We start from the raw sequence: 19,182 nt of genomic DNA, 5'->3' as shown, positions 1-19,182 counted from the left end.
TTTGCTAGTTGAGACAGTAATGGTCATTACAGAAAATGCTAGGACATCAGTTAACAAAGCACCATGCTGCTTCAACCATGTGTGCTTGCCTTCCACTAGTTACTAGTTTTAGTTATGTGCATTGCGTCCTGCCAGGGTATTTCTCAATGTGCGAGACCAGCATGCATTTCACGCAAAGACAAAGGGGCACTGCAACACTTTTTGAAGACAGCAAGAAAAATGTTTGCAAGATGTAGACAATGCTGTCTTGAACATGCGAACCAGACCATATTCCTCTGCATGCAGCAGGAAGAGCACAATCTGGCACAAAAAAAAAAAAAAATTGCTTGCATATTCTCATAGTTTTTCGAAGTCCCCTCCATATGTTCCTTCCATGAGGTCAGAGACCCATGCAACAGCACATAGATGTCAGCCATTAGGCAATTGTTATCAGAAGTTACTCCCCTGCAAAAGCCCATAGATACCAGCCATTGGGCGATTGTTTATTATCACAAGTTACTCCCCTGCGAAAGCCTACACATGCACACCCCTTCAATCTTCATTAGAAAGACGTCCCGCCAGTTTGTCACTGCTGCTTTATTGCTTTCTGGTACCTTTGTCAGATGCCAACCTTGAAGGGTTACCATAAGTGCACCGTAAAGAAAAAGTATGAAAGGAGTAATCGGCAGAGCATTGCTACCAGCGCAGTCTCAGCGAAGAGAAAACACTGTCTGCACTTTTTATCTCTATTATTAGGTCCTCCTCAAAAGATTTTGCACCTACATATTTCTTGAAAAGCATCACCCTCATTTCAACGATTACTCAGTTAAGATATGTTGCAGGGCTTCTTTAATGCAAGCCTTTTTCACCCAGGAAAAATGCAGATTCTGTAAGATTCTGTTTCGTATCGCTACAGTATTTGGGGCAACTTGCAAAGTCTGTGCCAAGAATAAGTAAACTTTTTTGCTGACTGATGATGGAAACAGGAACAGATGGAAAACAACAGGGAAAAGCCCACAGAAAATGCCACGTGCTTATCTTACCTTGTCTGTTAAAGATGTTTTCTTTAGATTCTGTGACTTGAAACAGGTTTACACTATACATTTACATTTGCTAAACAGGTTTACACATATAAAGCAGGCAGGACATTTCTGTCCTGGCTGCTTGCTTTTTTTCTCTCTACATTGAGAAAACAATGAAAGAAATGTAGGTGCTTGTAGTGTGTACAATCAGTGTTACAAGAAATGCTGCAAGAGTACGCTCCAGGCATTTATTTGCAAAACTTCAGAGAAGCCTTGACATACATAGAACACCCAGTCATCTAATGTAGCAACCAGGTTAGCAGCCACACAATGACTAAAGAAAACAAAACTCTGCTCCAGTAATGTGTCTTGAGTACTTGAGCAAAACAAAACTCTCAGCTTGCATGCAAACGGGCCGGCCAGCTGTGCGATGCATTCCGACTATGGTGCAACAACTACCGTGAACTTGAATGCCCAGAAATTGGCCACAGGTAGAAATCTCTCTATATAGGTCTCAGTGCAGACTACTCTTCTCTCTATAAAACCTTGCTGCATCATGGTGCTCAGATCAATTCATCCTGAACAGGTAAACATTCTTGTGCCATTCCTGGAGTGCAAGATCGCATGCATGCAATAAGTTGGCTGGTTGTGCTTTGTTCCTATCAGGCATGCTTCTTTGGACAGGACACAGTCATCCCTATTTTTTTTCCTCTCGCTTATCTTAAAGTCAAGCCGTGCATGGGCTGGCCAGCCAGCCCAGCATCTTTGGCGCCTACTTATAGTGCTGTGGATGCCAGTGTAGAATGGCGTGATGCATTTACATGCAATCCTAGTTAAGACAACACTAAAAGCAGCATATAACAAATAACTTAGTGCACAAAAACAATCATTCTTAGATTAGCAAAAAAAAAAAAAATTAAAAGCGACATGGAGGCTCACAACATGTGAACAAGCACGATAGACCAGGTCATCTGGAAAGCTCATACATTGATGGGGCGTTCGAGCTGCTTAGAGACTACATAGAAGCGGTGCTTCTTGCCAAAGCAGCCCCAGAGAACGGCCACATTCTCAATGGCCACATTGAATGGTATGGTGGATAGGGCTCCCAGCAGACAGAGGAAGAAGCGCACAGGTCCCATGCGGTACAAGCTGAAGGACTTGATAACACCAAAGATGTACATGTACAGATTCATGGCCCCCACGAAGGCACACAGGAAGTTGAGCACCGCGGGGCAGGGGATGGGACAAAAGGCTGCGAGGATAAGGTTGGACGTGCTCAGTGGAATCGTTGCCCATGAGTAGAGAGCGAGAGCCAGGAACAACTTGTGGCGCAGAGGAATGGCGCTGCTGTGCACCACAAGGAAGATGCCTTGGAGCCAGCGCTTGCGCTGCTGCAGGAAGTCCCAGAAGGAAAAAGGGCTCTTTTCCCACATTTCGCCAGGAATGAAGTCAAACGTGTAGCCTTCACGGTATGCCACCATGCTGAAGAAGCAGTCCTCAGCAATGGAGCCATCTGGACCATGGTCAAAGGACACCTTGCGCTCGGCACCAGCCCGGGTCACAACATACGAGCCTTTCCAGCTAAACAGGGGCCTGTGGAAGGCCCAGAACTGGAAGCGCAGCTTACCCATGTCGTCAGCCACACGGAAGCTGTCAGCAAGGGTAGTAACCCAGTTGACCACACGTTCATTGGCATATGTGATGAGGCCTTGGCCAAAGGCATGTTTGCCATCCAGGGTAAAGTTGAGGATGCCTCGCACAGAGTCTTCTGTCATTAGGGTCTCTTCGTCTAAGTGCACAATCCAGTCGTCATCACCCAGGATGCTTACATCGTCTTCAAGGCAGTACTGCAGAGCCCGCGCCTTGAATAGGGCACCGCTTTTGGGCCGGTAGGAGGACGGCACTACCACTTCACGAACGCGGGGGTGTTTGGCCAGTCCAAGGGGCTTGTCTGTGACAATTTCCACGATAAAGTTCTCCAAACCAACTTCAGCACAGGTTTCAATGTTCCGCGCGACGTTGGTCCGCACAAGATCTGGGTAGTCGCCACGCGTAACAACGCGTATGCAGATGAAGGGCGCCAGCAGGGGCGAGCCTTTGACACGCACTTTCTCCGGAAAGGCGTTGTACAGCAGCAAGCCCAAGCAGTTGCAAATGCACTGAGGCAACGCTAACACCGTCAGTAGCCGCATCAGGTACAGCACGATTGTCAAGGGCCAGCCATACTGCTCCACAGGGTCCAGATCATCGTAACTGAACTTCCAGAGGTGGATGCCTCCCGTGAACACCTCGAAGGCCAGTATCAGCCCCACGCAGAGGCAACAGTGCAGCAAATGCTTGGCACGACTGCTCAGCTGCATCTTGGGTAGTCGGGCTGCCACCGGTCGGCTGCGATCTGCGACGCGTGCCACTTTAGTAACAAGAAGCAACGGCAGGAACAAGACAGTGTATTGAAAGGCGAGCTTACAAAGCTGTAACCTTGATTTCGGCATTATCCTTTCTAGGTTGTTTACGTGCAGATAAACGTAAGTGCTCGAGTCCCTTCAAAGCTGCACGTACGAAGCATCTTTGCTCCATGCAGAAGGTTCCTAGCAAGCAGCCGAGTGTTGCAAGCACCATGCCGTAATCTTTTTGGGGACGATACTAGCCTGCAGCGCAAACAAAAGTCGGACAGTGGAGTTTCCTCTTACGTGAGCAAAGGTAAGGTCTGTTGTAGGGTCAATTTATGCGAAAGCGCAGCAGCGTAAGACAACCTGCTGACTCTAGCAAATCGGCTGTTTACGGAAAAAGTGAAGGAAAATGACTCGATCATTACACCAAAACGCGCTAAAGGCGTGTTTGATGGGCGTTACCCTTTAGCGATGCTGAAGTTCGCGCTAACTAAAGCTCAAGGAAGTTCCCAGAATATGAAGCCGCACATTATATGTTCATGCGAATGTATACTTACAAAACACGGTTTCGGCGACTAGACGCAGAGGCCAGCCCTGAAGATTTGTTAGGTTGACGAGCGTTGAGCAGCCATGGCTGGCCGGCCCGCAAGGCTTCACGGGCCAGGGGAGGAGAAAAGGAGGGATGGAGGAAAGCGTGAAGGGGAGAGAAAAACTTGATGCAAAACTTGATACCTATTGATGATGCTGATAGTTATAAAAATTAATACGACAGAAATATGTAACTTGGGAAACATATAGTAAATGCCTGTTATTGTTGTGGTAAAGATTTATATGCTTGTACAGTACGAACTGGCAAGAATGGTGCATTTCTCAGAAAAGGCCATCAGAAAAAGGAAGTGAAACCAGGTGAAACCTCTAGTGAAACTGGCGGCGACATTCCTGCTTGTGGTGATTACTGCTGGTGATTCATCACGCGAGGTCATATCGCGACATTTTCACCGCGCATTTGTGGTGACTGCTGCTGGTGATTCATCACGCAAGGTCGTATCGCGGCGTTTTCACCGCGCATTATTTATCAGGCAACCTCGCTGGTCGCCAGCACGTCTGTTGTCAAATGCTTGCTTGCTCCTCATTTGTGGCGCTCATAAAGTTTCATGTGGTGGCGCCTACCCACTACGGAGGATTGGCGAAGAAGCCGGCGGTTTCATGCTTTAGCTTGAGCCCAACTCCGATGCGGCCTATTCAAATACATTGAAAACGCAAAAACGCTTCTCTGAGATAACCCCTGTACCCATTTTAATTAAATTTGTTGCATTTGAGAGAGAAAGTTAAATTCTAGTGACTGTTAGGACTGAAATTTCGATTTATGGCCTGATATTTGTGAAAAAACATTTCAAAAATTCAGAAGTTCGAAAATATAAAAGCACGAAGTTTACAAATTAATAGCTCTCTGTCAAGAACAGATATTGAGCTTCTGTAATCGGTATACATTAGATCATTCAACGCGGGTAAATTCGACATGTCAATCTATATATTACGTAAGTTTGTTACGTTGTGTACAAGGTTTCTGCAAAAGCTGTATTTACACATTTTGAGATTCATGTGTAACATATCAATTTTGTCCGCTTTAGATGTACTATGAGGTGCAATTCACATAATAGTGATGCCATTTTTCATTGTTGAGTTACGGAGTTGTAAACATGAGTGTCGCGCTACAACGCGAACAGAAGAGAGGGAGACTTCTTCAAGAACAACAGGACAACCTGCTCAAAAACAAACAGAACAGAGCCGCGTCTTCTTCGTCCTCGCCCAATCTCACTGACCCACTAGACGGAGTCCGTTAATGCTCCCATCGTCGTTGTCGTCTGCATAGAATACACGCGTCAATACAAAGTGAACCTGCCCACATTAAAGCTTCAACCACAAGAAACACGTTCCCGACGGATTGTCGACGCCAGCTGGCATCGTAAAGAACGATAAGACGCTGGAGGTGACGCTCTCTAGATGCTGAATTGTGCCCATGCCAAATCAAATAGCCGGCCAAAAATATGTTGGAAACTTGTTCCTTGTAGTTGGGAACTTAGCAATCCTTAGTTCCTTAGCAATCCCGATGCCGTAGGCAACCGTAAAGCAGTTGCGCAGCTACCAATGGATCTATGTTAATGCATTGCTAATGAACAAATAAACCTCTTAACAGCATTAGCCTGTCACAAATTGCCACCACGGCTCTGGAACAATAAAAAAAAAGTTTAACATATCACTGGGTTGTGTCAGTGCTTACTGGTAGCTTGTGGATACACTGAAACCTGCTTATTACAAACTGGCCTATGCACTAAAAATAGTTCATTATGATGTAATGGTTCTGCGGAAACCTGCAAGGTGGTGAGAAGTAATTATAATTAAGGGAAAATGAGACATTCACCCAATCGTAGCAATTGCTACAAAGGAAACACATATGGGTTCCTCGAAAGAAAAGCCTCGCAGTGAAAGAAAAATTTGTCCTGGTCCGGGAATCAAACCTCGGACCACCGCCTTTCCAGGGCAGCCGCTCTACCATCTGAGCTAACCAGGCGGCTAGCAGATGGCGGGGCGAAGTCAAATTTTTCAACAACCGGACAGGCCGCCAATGGAATATGAACCTGGCAACGTTTAACGCTAGAACGTTATCTAGTGAGGCGAGTCTAGCAGTGCTATTGGAGGAATTAGAGGGCACTAAATGGGATATAATAGGGCTCAGTGAAGTTAGGAGGCCAAAAGAAGCATATATAGTGCTAAAAAGCGGGCATGTCCTGTGCTACAGGGGCTTAGCGGAGAGAAGAGAACTAGGAGTCGGATTCCTGATTAATAAGAATATAGCTGGTAACATACAGGAATTCTATAGCATTAACGAGAGGGTGGCAGGTCTTGTTGTGAAACTTAATAGGAGGTACAAAATGAAGATTGTACAAGTCTACGCCCCTACATCCAGTCATGATGACCAGGAAGTCGAAAGCTTCTATGAGGACGTGGAATCGGCGATGGGTAGAGTGAAAACTAAATACACTATACCAATGGGTGACTTTAATGCCAAGGTAGGCAAGAAGCAGGCTGGAGACAAGGCAGTGGGGGATAATGGCATAGGCGCTAGGAATAGCAGGGGAGAGTTATTAGTAGAGTTTGCGGAACAGAATAATATGAGGATAATGAATACCTTCTTCCGCAAGCGGGATAGCCGAAAGTGGACGTGGAGAAGCCCGAACGGCGAGACTAGAAATGAAATAGACCTCATACTCTGCGCTAACCCTGGCATCATACAAGATGTGGACGTGCTCGGCAAAGTGCGCTGCAGTGACCACAGGATGGTAAGAACTCGAATTAGCCTAGACCTGAGTAGGGAACGGAAGAAACTAGTACATAAGAAGCCGATTAATGAGTTAGCGGTAAGAGGGAAAATAGAAGAATTCCAGATCAAGCTACAGAACAGGTATTCAGCTTTAACTCAGGAAGAGGACCTTATTGTTGAAACAATGAACGACAATCTTGTGTGCATCATTAAGGAGTGTGCAATGGAAGTCGGTGGTAACTCCATTAGGCAGGATACCAGCAAACTATCGCAGGAGACGAAAGATCTGATCAAGAAACGCCAATGTATGAAAGCCTCTAACCCTACAGCTAGAATAGAACTGGCAGAACTTTCTAAGTTAATCAACAAGCGTAAGACAGCTGACATAAGGAAGTATAATATGGATAGAATTGAACATGCTCTCAGGAACGGTGGAAGCCTAAAAACAGTGAAGAAGAAACTAGGAATCGGCAAGAATCAGATGTATGCGTTAAGAGACAAAGCCGGCAATATCATTACTAATATGGATGATATAGTTCAAGTGGCTGAGGAGTTCTATAGAGATTTATACAGTACCAGTGGCACCCACGACGATAATGGAAGAGAGAATAGTCTAGAGGAATTCGAAATCCCAAAGGTAACGCCGGAAGAAGTAAAGAAAGCCTTGGGAGATATGCAAAGGGGGAAGGCAGCTGGGGAGGATCAGGTAACAGCAGATTTGTTGAAGGATGGTGGACAGATTGTTCTAGAGAAACTGGCCACCCTGTATACGCAACGCCTCATGACCTCGAGCGTACCGGAATCTTGGAAGAACGCTAACATAATCCTAATTCATAAGAAAGGAGACGCCAAAGACTTGAAAAATTATAGACCGATCAGCTTACTGTCCGTTGCCTACAAACTATTTACTAAGGTAATCGCAAATAGAATCAGGAACACCTTAGACTTCTGCCAAGCAAAAGACCAGGCAGGATTCCGTAAAGGCTACTCAACAATAGATCATATTCACACTATCAATCAGGTGATAGAGAAATGTGCGGAATATAACCAACCCTTATATATAGCTTTCATTGATTACGAGAAAGCGTTTGATTCTGTCGAAACCTCAGCAGTCATGGAGGCATTACGGAATCAGGGTGTAGACGACCCGTATGTAAAAATACTGAAAGATATCTATAGCATCTCCACAGCCACCGTAGTCCTCCATAAAGCAAGCAACAAAATCCCAATAAAGAAAGGCGTCAGGCAGGGAGATACGATCTCTCCAATGCTATTCACAGCATGTTTACAGGAGGTATTCAGAGACCTGGATTGGGAAGAATTGGGGATAAAAGTTAATGGAGAGTACCTTAGTAACTTGCGATTCGCTGATGATATTGCCTTGCTTAGTAACTCAGGGGACCAATTGCAATGCATGCTCACTGACCTGGAGAGGCAAAGCAGAAGAGTGGGTCTAAAAATTAATCTGCAGAAAACTAAAGTAATGTTTAACAGTCTCGGAAGAGAACAGCAATTTACAATAGGCAGCGAGGCACTGGAAGTCGTAAGGGAATACATCTACTTAGGGCAGGTAGTGACGGCGGATCCGGATCATGAGACGGAAATAATCAGAAGAATAAGAATGGGCTGGGGTGCGTTTGGCAGGCATTCTCAGATCATGAAAAGCAGGTTGCCATTATCCCTCAAGAGAAAAGTGTATAATAGCTGTGTCTTACCAGTACTCACCTACGGGGCAGAAACCTGGAGGCTTACGAAAAAGGTTCTACTCAAACTGAGGACGACGCAACGAGCTATGGAAAAAAGAATGATAGGTGTAACGTTAAGGGATAAGAAAAGAGCAGATTGGGTGAGGGAACAAACGCGAGTGAATGACATCTTAGTTGAAATCAAGAAAAAGAAATGGGCATGGGCAGGACATGTAATGAGGAGGGAAGATAACTGATGGTCATTAAGGGTTACGGACTGGATCCCAAGGGAAGGGAAGCGTAGCAGGGGGCGGCAGAAAGTTAGGTGGGCGGATGAGATTAAGAAGTTTGCAGGGACGGCGTGGCCACGATTAGTACATGACCGGAATTGTTGGAGAAATATGGGAGAGGCCTTTGCCCTGCAGTGGGCGTAACCAGGCTGATGATGATGATGATGATGAAAGCGAAGGCAAGAGTTGATGCCTGCAAGGTGGAGAGAAGTAATTAAGGGAAAATGAGACACCCACCCAATCGTAGCAATTGCTACAAAGGAAACCTTTTCCTTTGTAGCAATTGCTACGATTGGGTGGATGTCTCATATTTCCTTAATTAAATAGTTCATTATATCAGGTAATTCTTTATCCAAATCCAAACTGGCCTATAACAAAAGGAAAAACTTTTGTATTGTGTTTGTTCTACACAGATGTGTCGTCTTCAGTGGAAATCTTAAGTCAAAGTTATCTGCTTTTTTGTAAACAAGACCACGCATAGTGCACAGCAATCTTTACTTGTGCCTTGAACAGCTTGCCAGTCACTAAAAATGGCGACTTGATTGGATCTTGCATGAAGTACACTGCTGGCATGCTTCGAAGTATACTCACATTCAGGCACAATAGAAAAAGAAGAAAAGAAAGCATGAAAAAGAAAAGCCTCTGTTATGAGCGAGTGTTTTACACAAGTATCAGTCAGCAAGCTTTGTGTGTACAATTTAGAGGATAATTCACTTTATGCTGGTTTTTTATATATTATGTTATTGACTAGAACTGTACAAAGAGAAGAATGATATGTACTACAAGTGTGGATCTTTTCCTTGGCAGTAGCCAAACATGACTTAGAGCACACAATTACTTTTTTATCCAATTTATTTGCTAAAGGGCCAAAGCGTGCCCTGTTAAAGCTTTTTGAACAATATGCACAAGAAATGTCCAGTACTATTCCACCATACAGCGGTTGCCTGCACACACAATGCAACTCTTAAATACAATCTTTTGTCCATACACGAATAGCGAGGGAGCTTGCGAGTGGTAAAACTTCATGTTGCCTTTTTGTATGCATTTCAGCAAATGTCTGCACAGCATCCTCTGATTAAGGTTTAACTTTTCTGGTCTCCTCCTCCTCATCATCATCATCAGCCCATTTTATGTCCACTGCAGGACGAAGGCCTCTCCCTGCAATCTCCGATTACCCCTGTCCTGCACCAACCGATTCCAACTAGCGCCCCGCAAGTTTCCTAATTTCATCGCCCCACCTAGTCTTCTGCCGTCCTCGACTGCACTTCCCTTCTCTTGGTACCGAATCTGTAACCCTAACGGTCCAACGGTTACCTAACCTGCACATTACATGACCTGCCCAGCTCCATTTTTTTCTCTTAATGTCAATTAGAATATCAGCTATACCCATTTGCTCTCTGATCCAGACCGTTCTTTCTGTCTCTTAACGTTATGCCTAGCATTCTCTGTTTCATCGCTCTTTGCGCGGTCCTTAGCTTGTTGTCGAGCTTCATTGTCGGTCTCCAAGTCTCTGCCCCATATGTTAACACTGGCAAAATGCACTGATTGTACACCTTCCTTTTCAATGATAATGGTAAGCTTCCAGTCAGGAGCTGACAATATCTGCCGTATGCGATCCAACCCATTTTTGTTCTACAAATTTCCTTCTCATGATCAGGGTTTCCTGTGATTAATTTACCTAGGTAAACATACTCCTTTACAGACTCTAGAGGCTGACTGGTGATCCTGAACTCTTGTTCCCTTGCCTGGCTATTCATCATTATCTTTGTCTTCTTCATACTAATTTTCAGCCCCGCTCTTACACTCTCTCTGTTAAGGTCCTCAATTGTTGTAACTCGTCCGCATTGTTGCTGAATAGAACAATGTCATCGGCAAACCGAACGTTGCTGAGATATTCGCCGTCGATCCTTACTGCTGCGCCTTCTTAATAGCTTGAATACTTCTTCCAAGCATGCAGTGAATAGCATGGGAGAGATTGTGTCTCCTTGTCTGACCCCTTTCTTTATAGGTATCTTCCTACTTTTTCTTTTGTAGAATTAAGGTAGCTGTGGAATCTCTGTAGATATTTTCCAAGGTATTTACGTAAACGGTCTGTACTCCTTGATTACGTAATGCCTCTATGACTGCTGGTATCTCTACTGAATCAAATGCCTTTTCGTAATCTATGAAAGCCATATAGAGAGGCTTATTGTACACTGCGGATTTCTCAATTACCTGATTAATGATGTGAATGCGATCCATAGTAGAGTATCTCTTCCTAAAGCCAGCCTGTTCTCTTGTTCGACTAAAGTCTAGTGTTGCCCTTATTGGAGATTATTTTAGTGAATATTTTGTATAATACTGGGAGTAAGCTAATGGGCCTATAATTTTTGAATTCTTTAATGTCTCCCTTTTTGTGTATTAGTATAATGTTTGCATTCTTCCAGTTTTCTGGGACCCTTGGGACAGAGAAGTTAAACTTCTCTGGTTTCATCCGTTTCTTATTGCCTCTTATTGCCAGAATCCAGGGCAATCTACACTTTTCTTTGCTAAACCATCAAGTCCATATTAGATTTATACCTTGTTTAGGAGCTCAAATGTCATTTCTAAGTTAGTTATTTACTTTCAACCCATAAAGAGTGGATGTGCATTCGATTCTAAGGCGTTAGAATTGGGCAAATACTGCCAAATGAATCGGCAGTGTTTTGGCGTTTTTTCGGCCTCTTGTTTAATTCGACCCGCTGGATAATTAGAGCAGTTTCGTTGGTGCTGCCAGAGTCTAATTAACAGAAATCGACTGTATCTACTATAGCTGGCACTCCTGAATATACATGGCACAAAACAATAAATGAAATAGCATTAGTACAACCAGAAGGCATGTTAAAATAGACGTTTGTTGTATTTGCATGATAAAATCTGTTACTTCATGCACTTTTGCTTACACTATTGAGTAATTGTTGCTTGCCAGCACACTGCAAACCTGGGCATTGTCACTTACTGACATTTCACTGAGTTGGCTAAAAAATTACTCAGTGCCCTGATGTTGTTGGGAAAAATTACCAAAGTATTCAAGGTATTATCAGCTTCATCCTGCGTGATTGCCACTTGTTCTGGTAGCTCTTTGGCAGTGTCTTCACTATCTCTATCAGCCTGTAGAGGCACCTCGAAGACTCATCCAACTATTTTTCTATAGTGTCAGCCACCATCCTTCTTGGCTCACCCTCGCATGCTTTCACTAGCACCCGAAGCATACAGCACAGGAGGCAATAGGCTCTTATCGCACTTGTATTTTATACGGAAAATGACGCTGCTCTATTTTGAAAGTCGCTATTGGTGGCACTGCGCACAATTTGAGAGGTGTGTTCGCAAGCAGCTGCTTGTAATTGAACCATTTGATCATCTGCACCCGAGGAAGTTTCCATTTATTGTCTTGGTATGCCTTTGGGACGGCAGTGAAATTTCATTATATTGAAATTGTGTATAAACGCACTTATTTATATTGGGATTCTAAATACATGGTGTTCTTATGAAAAGAAGTTATAGAAAGTTAAATACTTTGTGGTATCGAGAATTTCATTATAGTGAAGTTCTCTATATGGAGGTTTAACTGTACTACGTAATGAAGTTTTTAACTGATCAATTACTTCGAAAAGGAGCAAGAGACTTGTCTTTGTGATATATCTATATGAGCTTTAGCTTCTTTAGCTTCATAATGTTGTGATTCTGCCATGTTGCCAGCCAATCACTGAGAAATTGTGAAAAAGAGGAGAGGTAGAGTTGCGTTATCAACTTGGTTGATTTCGGTGTCATACTGAAAGAGTTCCTGCTTGATTTCAAGCTCGAGTACGCTTCGGTACTTGAGCTTGAAATCATGGGAGGACGCCATGTTTGACTGACTGATGCAGACCAACGAATTAATTCGAAGGCTTGATATTCAGACCTTGCTAGGCTGCAGAGATGACCTAAACAAAAGGTAGAGAGAGACCACTGTCAGATATTTGGTTATAGCGAAGTTGTAAAACTTTTTGATCTCCCCTTGTATGTCATTAGTTTCAGTGTAGCTGCTATAGTTCTTGAGTTATGTCCTACACAATGGCAAAATAGAGTGATTTTGTGGGCACTTTATTGTGTAATAAGTTTTCGTAACAAGCCTTGTGCTGTAGCTTATTTAAGTGCCGATATCTATTCAAATAGCATCTACAATTACTGTAACTATGGAGAAAAAAATTAGGACACTTCAACAAATTTTTTTCGCAGTCACATGAAGATAACGTTCACGAGGGTTGCAATGTGGGCTTGTTGGTAATGCATCTTCAAGGGCTGTACGATAGCGCGATCAAAAGACAGGACAAAAGAAGACACACAGGGACACATACAGCACTAACTTCCAACAATGTTTATTATTAAAAACCAGATCGTACTTATACACTCAGCCAACATGAGTCACAGCCACGTGAACAGATAAACAATTAGAGCGAAACATTTTTATAAGTGATATGTTAAGCCATGCACAAAAATTTCAGTTCTTTTTCAGAGTGAGGCAATGACGGTTTGCTGATACAGGAATCTCCTAGGGCATCAATCTGCTCGGCTTCTATCATAAGTCTCAGTTCGCGCTTATTTCTACCAGTAATGGTCGTTGATTCAAAGAGAGGGGAGCACTTATGTTGCTTACAATGAAGGGAGAGAAACCCATCTGATGCAACTTTGTCGACTTTATTTTTGCATTCGCGCAGTGTACCTTTAATACTTTCGACGTAATACTTTTCACACGATAAGCGTATGCAATATATAATTTATGTCTTACAATCTCTGAACTTCTTCCTGTGTTTAACATGGCAGCTAGGAGCACTTTCTTTCTTTTCTGGTCTTGTTTTCCTGCACAAGTTGATTAGTTTGTTAGGTGTAGAAAAAAACCACATCAGTGTTACCTCGGCAGGCAATTTTCTTTAGGTTGTGAGACAGCTGGTGGATACTATAAGATATCACTGTTGGTCGTTTTTTCTCATGGTTACTATTTCTTTCCGCACGTTCAGGAGTCCCAGATTGCTGCACTTGTCTAAGTATTCCCTCTACAATTGATTCCAGAACATCACTGGGTAACCTGCTTCATGTAATTCACATGGCCTGTTGTATGAACGCTTCGACAGTGCAATGATGGCATGATTTAGTAAGTACGTTAGTAAAACACATTGAAATTCCTCTTTTTACCAGTTTAGAATGGGCTGAATGATATGACAACAACAGTTCATTTGTCTTGGGACTATAGCACCAGCATGTTTAGAACATAATTGAAGGCAAATTTAACATCAAGAAACTTGATCTTTTGTTCTATTCTATGGGCACATCAAACATAACTTCCAGTGGACGAAGGCACTTGCGCATAATATTACTAACAGCTGAACACTTTGTGTCAAAGCTGTCTAGCTTAACATTGACAAACACTAAAATATCATCGACAAATCTAAATAATTTAACAATTTTTGTATCATCTACGCATGAATACAGGTCTCTGTTTAGCTTAGCTAAGTACAGGTTGCTTAAAACAGGCACTAAGCAGGATCCTATACAGACCCCTTGTTTTTGAAGGTACGGAATGTCATTTCTTTGCACATATGTTGACTTCATGTACAAGTCTAAAAGTTCTAAAAAATATTCAACAGTTGTGCCCGCTTTCATACTAAATCTTACAGCCCCAAATTCATTTATGCATGATTTAACACAACTTAACAATTCATTTTGCGGCAAAGAATAATACAGGTCCTTCACATCTGCTGAAAAGGCCTTTAGTCCCGCATTACAGTTGGCCTCTACAAAGGCTAAAACTTCCTCGGAATTTTTTGTGACTGCAATGGATTTCTGCCATGTGCCTTTCTCCAATACTATTACCCTGAACGGGACACCTTTGTGCATTTTCGTGCTAAAAAATACATGGAGACTGTCATTCTTGCTTTTTCCTATTGCTTTCAATACGTCATCTAGGTTCATGTCGCGGCACATCGCGACAGCTCTGCTCTTAACTTTCGCCAGTGAAATTTCCTTGTGTTCATCGAACACAGCTGTTATTGCTTCATTAGCTTTTTTGTTGTAGCCACCATGTGAAAATAATGCAAAGCCTCCTTCTTTGTCAGCAGGTAGGACAGACAGTGCGTTTTCAACTAGGCACGAAACAACATGTTTCACTGGTAACCTCGAACTTTGACGCTTACATTTGTTGAGGACATCCACGGCCTCAGAGTTCATCCTCACGCCTTCGTCTTCCAGTGCACGTCTGGAGACCTGCCGCACGAGAGAGAGTAGCTCCGGTTTTGTACTCGTAGCTTCCATGGCGAATTTAGGTATTCGCTTCAAGACTTGACGCATTTTTTCTGGCAGGGGAAGTCCTTCAGGAATGTAGACCTTGCTACTTGCTACAAGAATCCATTCACAGCAAGCAGCAGTGAGCTACAGTCTGTGTCAGTGATGGCACTTGTGGGGATGCGCGACTCTCACGCATCCCCCGATATGTTGTTTTCCCGCACGGCTCGCGTGGTCTGGCGCCCGCGGCGGTCGGAGTGGTACAAGCGCGGTGTGAGAGATGGCGCGAGTGTCGCGCCGCTGCGGGGTTACTTGGGTGCGGGAAAAACAAGGGGCTGTCTCTTAGATTCGGGACTGCGAGCGGGACGGACGTGCCGTGCCGCGCGTGCGCCGACCCATGCTTCTGCGAGACCGTCTCGCGTGGCCGCCTTGGAATGCGCCACCGTTCGCGCGACAGTACGCGCGAACGACCAGGCGTTGGGATCCAGCATGGGGCGAACATATTCGCTCGCAATCCGGTCGCGGTGAGTCGGACTTCTAGATTTGTCGCGCGCCCATCGGCATGTTTTGTGGATAGCAACTCGGCTAGCAGGCATTGATCCATGAAAGGTGCAATAAATGCCCTTGTGACTGTTTGCACTACTGTGTTGTCGTTCCTTTGTCCCAAGAGTACGGAGGAGAACCCCATATCTCCCACACACTGTCTGGCATAGGCACAGCGACCTCCTACGTCCTCAGCACCAAGTCTCCTCGCCAACTGCTGGACCACTGGAACTTGAACCTCCTACTACACCAGGCATCAATTAATTAATTAATTATTTATTTATACAGTACTACTGGCCTCCTGATGAGGCTGTAAGCACGAGTAGGTGACAAAAAAAAAAAGAAACAGTCTTCATGCATAACCGAAATCAAGACTCAAGCGTGTTACACAAACCGACTAGAACTTGGGAAATGCACGGAAGAAAAACACCTGCTACAATTTTCTGTGCAAAAAAAAAGAAGAAAAAAAGTAAAGCACGCACAGCGTATGAAGCACTGGCGATTGCAACTGATTTCAAAAATGATTACTACAGAAGTGCTTGTACAAAGGTATCGGTAGTTAGGCATTCCACAATGCTTGCTGACAGTCGGTTCCATTCACAAATTTTTTAACAGTGGTTTTAGTTTGAAAGAAGCTTAAAATGTGACACACAACTGAAGGCTTTTTTGAAGTCTAGAAATAGAATGTCAATTTGCTGTCACAATGTCAATTGCTGCTGAAGAGTCGGGAATTGGCTCTAGAGCGCCGTCACAGTAGAAAGTCCTTTTCTGGAACCCGTTACCTGTTGTCGATTAGGTATGTTTTCATTTTCAATAAGTGTCAAAATGTGATTGAAAATAATGTGCTCTAGGACCTTAGAACATGTGCACCACAATGACATTGGCCTATAAGATGAAAGTAATGATGTCATCTGCTTTAGGTACGGGTACAATTTCGCTGCATTTTCAAAGGGAATGTCTGTTTGGATAACGTTGGACATAACAAATATTTACAGCACCATTTGGCATACCTGACAAAGAAGGCATTAGGTATACCATCAGCACCTGCAGATTTTTTGGTGTAGAAGCAGTGGAAGGCATTTTTCAGATACAACATTATTAATTGGCTGACAATGGGCCACTGGGTTGGAATGTGGCATTCTACCATCATCATTTGTGAATACAGAACAAAAAACAATTGATTATATGCCACCACGACTTGTGGTTGTGACGTTATTGTTTTGCCATTTATACATAACTTTATACATAACGTCGCCATACACACATAACTTATACAAACATGCATACATATAGTTCCATTATATGTAACAGGAGACAAGTGTGAATAGAACTTTTCTGGTGCCGTGAGCAGGAGGTTCTTCATGGTATGGTATGGTAAAACTTTAATGAAGTCCTCCAGATCGTGAGTCCTCACGAAGCGGGCTGCTCTCACGTGGGAAACAGAAGGCCGAGCCTCTCGGCCGCATCGTGGGCCTGCTGGGACAGCCCATAGTTGGTCAGCCAGAAGAGGGCTGATAATAAAGTTGAAATAGTAGCACTTGTTTCTCTTAATGCAGTCCTCTACCTGTGAATGTAACAATGAAAGCTTGGTCTTGTAGGTCACTGAAGCGGATAGCATTCTAGCTGAGCAACTTCCTTAGTCATCCAAGGACTAGTAGTTCGTATTCGTTTCATCATCGATCATGGCTTGTGTGTAAGCAAGATACTTTTCAGGTCAACTATTTTATATTTTATTAACGATGCCCTGCTCATTTAGCTGAATATACACAAATGGCTCATTCTCGCAGTTTGCATTTACCTCATCCTTCATCCTCATCCCATTCGAATATGTCATTGTCTATATTAAGCTTATCGTATACGAACCAGATCTTTTTGTCCATTCTTTTACAGTGAAGCTGTATATGGCTAGGGTTCCGTGCATTTTTGATGACGATGAACCTCTACCATGGCTCGCACCTGTTCTTTGTGAACAAAAACTATCATCATCAATGGCTCATATCCCGATAAGCAATCAAAAAATGCCGTGGCTCATAGCCCCGTAAGGCAGAGGCTACAAGCACTCAGCAAAGTGAAGCGAACAGTGCTTAAATTCTTTCTAATCACGCATACAACATATAGAACAGCATGTCGAAACCCGTCATCATCAATGACTCATATCCCCATGAGCAGTGGGTTTACCCTGGCTACGATAAGCTTTAAATACAGTGTTCTCAGCACTATAGCGAAAGCCCGGCATAACCACAGTAACTCACTTCACTTAACCTTGTATGCATCTCTATTTTCTTTCCTTGGCACGTTTTCCGTTACTCTCGTAGTCCCTCGATTATCTGGTCAGTGCAATACGTGACCTGCCCAGCTGCACTCCTTACTCGTAATTTCACCTAGAAATCTGGCCACCCGCGTTTCTGTCTCTGATCGAAGCTGTCGTCTGTCTGTCTCCTCATTCCAACACTCATTGCGCGGCCCTCAGCTACCACTTCAGTTTGATGTCCATATGTCAGTGCTCACAAAATGCCCGGATTGTACACACGAAAAGTTGACGGCGGCAAAGCTACCACTTTGAAGCACATCTTCCAAGTACAATAGAAAGAATATTTGGGCATGGGCATCTGCATTTTGTTTGTTCTTTCTTTTTGTTAGCAGCGGCACTGTCCCAGTTTTTTCTTGTTTACGAAAAAATCCTCAGAAATAGGTATGTTTTTTAGCTTGAAGTTTCTTAAAATATTTTCTCATGGTGATTGTAGAATTTTATAATTACCGGTCACACTTTGTCAGTTTGTTTGTCAAATCCTATGTATGCGTTCAATCGAGCTGGCATGTGCACTCAGTGTTTCTGTGAAGACGCCTCTGAAGATAGATTCCTCGAGATCTTCAGACTCCTGCACCACACAGAAGTGACGTTCAATGTATTTTTCCTCGTCGCCACTTGTAGCTGAGCAGTTCCAAGAGGCAGACCAACTCTGCGGTTACTGTCAATGGTTATTACCGTCAATGACACGAACTACAGCACGACCGTACACAAGGGATTGCACTCGAAAACTGACCCTGTGTTTTTTTTTTCTCCACCTTTACAGGCTGGCGCAAGTGGTGCTATGTAATGGACGGCCATTTAAAACGAAACTATAACAGTGACTACTTGGCAACGCCCAGTTTCAAAGGGGATGTCAGTATATTATCATCATCTATCATCATCATCAGCAGCAGCAGCAGAGCAGCATCGTATCATGCCACTTGTCAGGCGATGTGAGAGGCGCACTGCGTAGCATGAATACGTACAAACTTTGCATTGCAGTTGCGTTGTATTTCCCCAGGCATGTAGCAGTTGCGTCATATCATGCCCCTGTGTCAATGAATGTGACATGTGCACCGCATAGACTTGATACTTGTGTTTACTCTTTAGTATAGGTTGCTGGATTGCTGGCTTTCTATCAGCTTTACGAAACCTGAAGCTGCTTCCCGGTAATTTTATTCGGCATGCTTGAATTAAAACCGCACCACAACCCAGTATAGTTAGTTATAAGAATCAAAGGAATTGTTTTGTAGATACAGTGCTCAACCTCATCTCAATAACAAGGAAATTGATTGGTACTGCAATCGTTATAATTGCAGTAAGAGGGGCAAGTTTCAATAAATAGCAGCAAACATGCAGGTTTTGCAAACCTGTCGAAGTGTTTC

At 43.6% G+C, this 19,182-nt stretch overlaps 1 protein-coding gene and 1 long non-coding RNA gene across 3 annotated transcripts in view; one reads left to right on the top strand and one right to left on the bottom strand.

Moving 5' to 3' along the window:
- Positions 1-1,235: 1,235 nt before the first annotated feature.
- Positions 1,236-4,052, bottom strand: egh (beta-1,4-mannosyltransferase egh). Its single transcript, XM_050184300.3, has 2 exons — positions 3,949-4,052; positions 1,236-3,396 (listed from the first exon to the last, which is right to left on the bottom strand). The coding sequence occupies exon 2, from the start codon at positions 3,359-3,361 to the stop codon at positions 1,982-1,984; it is 1,380 nt and encodes a 459-aa protein (XP_050040257.1). The 5' UTR covers positions 3,362-3,396; positions 3,949-4,052; the 3' UTR covers positions 1,236-1,981.
- Positions 4,053-10,092: 6,040 nt separating this feature from the next.
- LOC129386196 (uncharacterized) overlaps positions 10,093-19,182 on the top strand; it is a 15,965-nt gene continuing 6,875 nt past the window's right edge. Inside the window, exons 1-2 of one of the 2 annotated variants that reach the window (XR_011893843.1) lie at positions 10,098-13,837; positions 18,582-18,750. This is a non-coding gene — a long non-coding RNA (uncharacterized lncRNA). Of the gene's footprint in view, positions 13,838-18,581; positions 18,751-19,182 lie in introns of both variants that reach the window. The other variant, XR_011893844.1, reaches the window with a different exon arrangement.

This window comes from Dermacentor andersoni, chromosome 4 (genome assembly GCF_023375885.2).
Source record: "Dermacentor andersoni chromosome 4, qqDerAnde1_hic_scaffold, whole genome shotgun sequence".
NCBI classification, from domain to species: Eukaryota; Metazoa; Arthropoda; class Arachnida; order Ixodida; family Ixodidae; genus Dermacentor; species Dermacentor andersoni.
This window is presented reverse-complemented; position numbering and strand designations above follow the sequence as displayed.